The sequence below is a fragment of the Chrysochloris asiatica genome, unplaced genomic scaffold (genome assembly GCF_000296735.1).
Source record: "Chrysochloris asiatica unplaced genomic scaffold, ChrAsi1.0 scaffold00415, whole genome shotgun sequence".
Classification (NCBI taxonomy): domain Eukaryota; kingdom Metazoa; phylum Chordata; class Mammalia; order Afrosoricida; family Chrysochloridae; genus Chrysochloris; species Chrysochloris asiatica.
Window position 1 is genome coordinate 679600 of NW_006408933.1, and position 7162 is coordinate 686761.

The window sequence follows — 7162 nt, forward strand, 5'->3', positions numbered from 1 at the left end:
ACAAACTTGCTTGCTGAAAGTGAAGAGGACTTAAAATATTTACTGATGAAGATCAAAGAGCACAGCCTTCGGTATGGATTACATCTCAATGTAAAGAAAGCAACAATTGTGAGGTTGACCCAGAAATGGGCAGTGTTTTGTTCTGTTGTGCATAGGGTCACTATGAGTTGGTACCAACTCGATGGCAACTTACAACAACATAAAGCTGTAATAACAAACACATGTGGTTTTAGCAAAAGGAGAGATACACAGATCAATAAAACAGAATAGAAGGTAAAAAAGTAAACCCACACAAATAAAATCAACCAATTTTTTACCAAAGTACAAAAGCAAGTCACTGAAAAACAGGAGTATTTCCAAAATAGGGTTCTGGAAAAAACTGTCAATATGCAAACATTTAAATAAAGTAAAACAAACCTTCACACTATATGTAAAAAATAAATCAAAATTGATGGTAAATTTAAATATAAGATGTACATTTTTTTAACTTCTAGAAAACAAAAATAGGAGAAAAGCATGCTATGCAATAAGTTCTTAGATTTGACACCAAAAGCATGATCTAAAAAAAGAAAAGCATGGTAAATTGGAGCTTATCAATTTTAAACTATTTTTCTCTGCAGTAATAACGTTAAAGATAAGTCTCAGACTGGTAGAATGTATTTGCAAATCACACATCTGATCAAAGTACTTGTGTCCAAAATATAATAAGAATTCTAAAAGAAAACCAAAAAGCAGTGATAAGAAAACTTAATAAAAAGGGGGAGCGGGGCCTAGAAGATGTGCAGATACTTTATGCCCAAGAAGATATATGGATGGCAAATAAGAACATAAAAATACTCCACATCATAAATTGCTGTCATTAGTTGTCATTGAACTGCTCCCGCCTGATGGCAATCCCATGTGTACAGAGTCAGACTGCTCCACAGGGTTCCCTGGGCTGTAATCTTAAAATAAACAGATTACTAAATGGATTCAAACTAGCAAGTTTTAGGTTAACAATTGAGTGAACACTTTTTTCACCGCCATTAGTCTTTGTTGTATGCTATCGGGTAAATTCTGATCCATAACACAAAGTAAAACTATCCCAAAGGGTTTCTGAGACTGTAATCTTTTATTGGAGCAGATGGTCAGGTTTTTTAATCCCTGTGGATTCAATTCACTGATCTTTCAGTGAGCAGTGGGGATTTAACCAGTGATTGTTGTTGTTGTGAAGTGCTGTCGAGTCGGTCCTGACCCATAGCAACCCTGCATGGGGTTTCCAAGGAGTGGCTGATGAGCTTGAGCCATCAACCTTGCAGTTCAAACCGACTTTGCAGTCTAGCACATTAACCCACAGTGCCACACCAGGTTAGGGAAATGCAAATTAAAATCTCAGTAAAATAATCTACACTTATTCTAATGGCTAAAATTAAGAAGACTGACCACATTAAGTGTTGATGAGGATTTAAAAGACCCTGAACTTTTATATGCCATTGGCTGTTGTTATCATTATGTGTGATGGAGTTGGTTCTGACTCATTGTGCCCCTGAAATGAAGGTCACACAGGTACAACAGGAGGAAACACTGCCTATCCTAACAATTGTTGTTATATTTGAACCCTTTGTTGCTGCCACTGTGTCAAACCATCTCATTGGGGGTCTTCCTTTTTTTCACTGATGCTCCCCTTTACCAATCATGATTCTGTTCTTTAGGGACTGATCCCTTCTGGCAACATGTCAAAGTTTCTCATTGTTTCTAAGGAGCATTCTGGTTATACCTCTTCCAAGACAAATTTCTTTGTTCTTCCGGTAGCCTGTGCTACTTACAATATCTTTCTCCAAAATCATAATTCAAATGCACTGATTCTTCTATGGTCTTCCTTATTCATTGTCCAACTTTCACAAGTATGTTGTTGTTAGGTGCCATCAAGTCGGTACCGACTCATAGTGACCTTCTGCACGATAGAATGAAACACTGCCTTGTCCTGTGCCAACCTCACAGTCATTGTTACACCTAAGCCCATTGCTGCTGCCACTGTGCCAATCCATTTGTTGGGAGTCTTCCTCTCTTTTGCTGACTTTTCACTTTACCAAGCATGATTTCCTTCTCCAGGGACCGGTTCCTCCTGATTAACATGTGCAAAGTATGAGAGACGAAGTCTGGCCATCCTGGCTTCTACAGAGCATTCTTATAACACAGATTTGTTTGTTCTTCTTGCAGCCCATAATCTTTTTAATATTATTCTCCAACATCGTAACTCAAATGCAACATTTTTTTTAATGGTATTCCTTATTCATTGTCCAACTTTTACATGCATTGTTTTGTTATTAAGTGCCTTAGAGTCAGTTCTGACTAATAGCTTCCCTGTATAAGGTTTCCAAAGAGCAACTGGTGAGTTCCAGATGTGGAACTTGAGGTTGAAATCGACCTTGTGGTCTAGTGCTTATCCTACAGCACCACATCAGGACACCATTACACATGCATATTGTTGTTTTTAAGTGCCGTCAAGTCTGTTCTGATCCATAGCAACTCTGCATAGGGTTTCCAAGGAGCGACTGGTGAGCTTGAACTGCCAATCTCACAGTTCAAACGGCTTTGCAGTCTGGTGCATTAACCCACAGTGCCACACCAGGACTCATGCATAGGAGGCCATTAAAAATACCTTGGCTTATGCCAGGTGTACCTTAGTCCTCAAACTGCTATCTTTGCTTTTTAACACATTCAAAAAATCTTTTGCAACAGATTTGCCTAGTGCAATATATTGTTTGATTTGTTGACTGATGCTTCCATGAGCGTTGCTTATAGATAAAGTCTTTAACAACTTCAGCCTTTTCTCCCTTTATCATAATGCTATTTATTGGTCCAGTTGTGAAGATTTTCATTTTCTTTACATTGAAGTGCAACCCATATGGAAAGCCTTTGATCTTCATCAGTAAGTATTTCAAGTCCTCCTCACTTCAAGGTTGTATCATTTGCATATCATAAGTTGTTGATGAGTTTTCCTCCAAGCTACCACATCTTCTTCATATAATCCAGTATCTTGGATTATTTGCTTAGCAAATAATATAAATAGAACACTATTTATATAAATAAATAGTACACAATTTGCTTAGCATACAGATTGAAAAATTATGCTGAGTGGCTACAACCCAGACGTACACTTTTTCTGATTTTAAACCATTCAGTATTCTCTTGTTCTGTTCTAATGACTAACTTAGGGTCTGTGTACAGATTTATCATGAGCATAAATGCCCTGGAATTCCCATTCCTCACAATGTGATCTATATTTTATTATGCTCCACACAGTTGAATGTCTTTGCATAGCCGATAAAGCACAAGTAAACATTGGTTGTTGTTGTTGTTATGTGCCATTGAGTTGGCACCGACTCCTAGCGCCCCTATGCACAGCAGAACAAAGCCCTGCCCAATCCTGGGCCAACCTCACTACTGTTGCCACGCTTGAGTCCATCAATACTGCCAACTGGGCAATACATCTCGGTGGGGGGTCTTCCTCTTTTTCTCTGACCCTCCATGATGTATAAATATACAATCACTTTGGAAAATAGTCTGGCAAAGAAGGACATGTAATCAACATGTCTTTAGTCATAAATAGAAATTAAAATTATAACATGTTACCTATTGTTGTTGTTGTTGTTAAGTCGCATCAAATTGATTTTGACTCATAGTGAGTCACTTAGGGTTTCTAAGGACCAGCTGGTGAGTTTGAACAACCGACCTCCATTTAGCAGTCCAGTGCTTAACCTATAGTGCCACACCAGGACTCCTATTAGACACCTATTATTGTTGTTGTTGTTATGTGCCATCAAGTCGGTTCTGACTCATAGCAACACTGTATAGGTTTCTGAGGAGTGGCTAGTAGATTTGAACCACCGACCTTGTAGTTAGCAGTCAAGTGCTTGTCCTATATCACCGCATCAGGACCTATAAGAGTGCCTAAAATAGAAAAAGAAAAAGAAAGAAAACTAACACAAAAAAACTCACAACATCAAATACTGGCAAGGATATAGAGCAACTAGAGTTTTTATGCATTGATGGTAGAAATGCAAAATGGTACAGCCATTTTGGGAAATAATTTGGCATTTTTTCATTAAGTTAACCATTCACTTATCATATGACCTATGACCCTGCAATCCCACTCATAGGTTTATGCTAAAAAAAAAAAAAAAGCAAAACAAAAACAAAACAGGAGATCCTCATTATCACACAAAACCCTGTGCATAAAGTCTATAGTAGCTACGTACATAATTATCAAAAATGGAGCACATCCCTCACCCATTGAATAGTTGAACTGTGGTAAATATATACCAAGGAATACTGTTGCTTTGTTGCTAAGTGCCATCAAGCCATTTCCAACTCATAGCAACCCTTGTATAGGGTTTCTGAGGAGGGGCTGGTGGGTTTGAACTGCTGACCTTGCAGTTTAAACCAACCTTGAGGTCTAGTGCTTATCCTACGGTGCCATACCAGGACTCCATGGAATACTATTCAGCAGTAAAAAGAAATAACTTCTGATATCCATAACAACATGAATGAATCTCAGATGCATTTTTCCAAGTAGAAAAAAAAAAAAAAAAAAAAGACAACCTAGTGTATGAGTGAAATTTGCAAAAAGACAAAATTATAATGTTGGAGTGTCAGTGATTGCCAGGAATTTTGGATGTGGGGAGAAGCTGCTACAATGGGGAAACACAAGGGAATCTTAGAAGGTGATGGGCTTCTTCTGTGTAGTATTGTGGTGGGCATAGGGTGTTCTGCATTTGTCAAAACTCCTAGAACTGTACACCACAAAGAAATAAATAAGTATGAACAGTGATTAGTTCTGTAGGGTTAAGCAAATGTATTTTCTATTCCTGAAGAAATTAAGAACTTTAACCTGCTTTTTGCTGATTTTTTGTTGTTGTTGTTTTTGCTCTTGTTCAATCTTATGTTTTACTCCCTTTTGGATAGGCCTTGTGTTTTGCTGAATGAACCATGTACTCCCACGATGTTTTCATGGATAGTTTAACAGTGGAAGACTCTTAGTATAGCTGTATATCTGCAAGGCTCTAACTAAATACAGAATGATTAAGATTCCTGGTATGACTCAAAATGTCAGTTTGAACCTCAAGGTTGATGGTTCAAGCTCACCAGCCACACCTTGAAAATCCTATACAGAGTCGCAATGGGTTGAAGACAACTCGATGGCACTTAACAACAACAATGGAGCTACCCATTCTAAGTCATTTCATTCCCTTAGACTTTGAGGATTCCTCTCCATTGTCTTCAGTCATCCAGATCTACTGAGTTGAAGTAGGATGCAAATCTCTTGGGACACTTTTAGGCTTTTTCTTCATGTTTGAGATCAGAAATTTTGCCTGTGTGTCTAAACATACAAGGTTTTTCATTCATCTTACATATATTTGGTCAGAATTTCAAATCTAAAGACCCATGTTTTCCCGAACTCTTGGAACTTTTCTTCTATTTTTTCCTTTCTCTGGCATCTCTTTCTGATACACTTTGGTCAATGTTGGCTCTTCCGAAAGCACTTTCTGTTTTTCTCAAGGTTTCTTTAACATATTCCATTTCTATTGTTCCATGTTGGGTTTCAGTGACATCTTTGCCCTTTCATTTACTACTTCTCTCTTTGCCTGGTCTCTACTACTAGGCCCGCCTTCTGTTGGGAGTGGGTAGGTCTATGTCTTATAGCCCACAAGCAGCAGAGGAGGGGAAGGAGCTCCCTCTGCTCCGACTAGCCCAGTTACTGAGTTGCTGGGGTGTATGATCTCCTCTACATGCACAATTCTCCGTTCATCTTATAGAACCAGGTGGTTTGGAGCAGCCCCTGAGAGCAGAGTAAGCACAGCAGGCCACAGGCAGGCTCCAAGAGCACCTGTTTTTTTCCCCCCAGTGGTGTTTGCTTAGGAAGTCAGATGCCAGTCAGAGGTCAACACAGTTGTCAGTCATAACCAGGAGTCTCATAGACTAAGTAACCTCTTTTGTTCCTCAGCACTAATTAATAAAGCAGCACTAATGAGGGCTTCCAACTTGGGTTTTAACAATAACAAGGAAGGGGAAGCTTATTGAACCTCGTGTTGGAACAACACAAGCTAGAGAGGGATATAAAAGTCCTGACAGCCCAGAATGCCTCACACACTCACTCACTCACTCATTCACTCACTCATTCACTCACTCACTCACTCACTCACACACTTGCTCACACATTCACCCACTCACTCACTCACACACACACTCACACCCTTGTCCCATCACCCACCTCCCTATCTCCCAGTCTACCCTCACCCCCACCATGACTGACACCTGCTACTCCGGAACCTATGTTCCAGCTGCATCCACCACATCTGTCTGCTCCAGCGAAAGGAGCTACAGCAGCCGTGTCAGTCTGCCCAGTGACTACCCTTGCTCCTCCTATGAGGTGGACAACTGCCAGGAGAGCTACTGCGAGCCGCCCTGCTGTGCTCCCACCTGCTCTGAGTCCTCCTGCTGTGTCCCCTCCTGCCCCCAGTCCTTCTGCTGTGTCCCCTCCTGCCCCCAGTCTATCTGCTGTGTCCCCTCCTGCTCTCAGTCCTCCTGCTGTGTCCCCTCCTGCCCCCAGTCTTCCTGCTGTGTCCCCTCCTGCCCCCAGTCTATCTGCTGTGTCCCCACCTGCTCCGAGTCCTCCTGCTGTGTCCCCTCCTGCCCCCAGTCCTCCTGCTGTGTCCCCTCCTGCCCCCAGTCCTCCTGCTGTGTCCCCACCTGCTCCGAGTCCTCCTGCTGTGTCCCCTCCTGCCCCCAGTCCTCCTGCTGTGTCCCCTCCTGCCCCCAGTCCTCGTGCTGTGTCCCCTCCTGCCCCCAGTCTATCTGCTGTGTCCCCTCCTGCTCCGAGTCCTCCTGCTGTGCCCTCTCCTGCCCCCAGTCTTCCTGCTGTGTCCCCTCCTGCCCCCAGTCCTCCTGCTGTGTCCTCTCCTGCCCCCAGTCCTCCTGTTGTGTCCCCTCCTGCTCCCAGTCTATCTGCTGTGTCCCCTCCTGCTCCCAGTCCTCCTGCTGTGTCCCCACCAGCTGCACCCCAGCCTCCTGTCTGACTTTCATCTGCACTCCCATGAGCTGTGATTCGAGCCCCTGCCAATCCACCTGCACCAGCTCCTGTGAGCCTTCCTGCTGCCAGCAGTCTAGCTGCCAGTCATCC

At 42.2% G+C, this 7162-nt stretch overlaps 2 protein-coding genes across 2 annotated transcripts in view; both read left to right on the forward strand.

Annotated features, from left to right (window-relative positions):
- The window catches only part of TSPEAR (thrombospondin-type laminin G domain and EAR repeats), a 130992-nt gene that overhangs the window by 56288 nt on the left and 67542 nt on the right, over positions 1–7162 (forward strand). The gene's annotated exons all lie outside the window — the stretch shown is intronic.
- LOC102826356 (keratin-associated protein 10-6-like) overlaps positions 6287–7162 on the forward strand; it is a 1802-nt gene continuing 926 nt past the window's right edge. Inside the window, exons 1-2 of the mRNA XM_006876789.1 lie at positions 6287–6452; positions 6593–6872. Coding sequence (XP_006876851.1) covers positions 6287–6452; positions 6593–6872 — 446 coding nt within the window. The remainder of the gene's footprint in view (positions 6453–6592; positions 6873–7162) is intronic.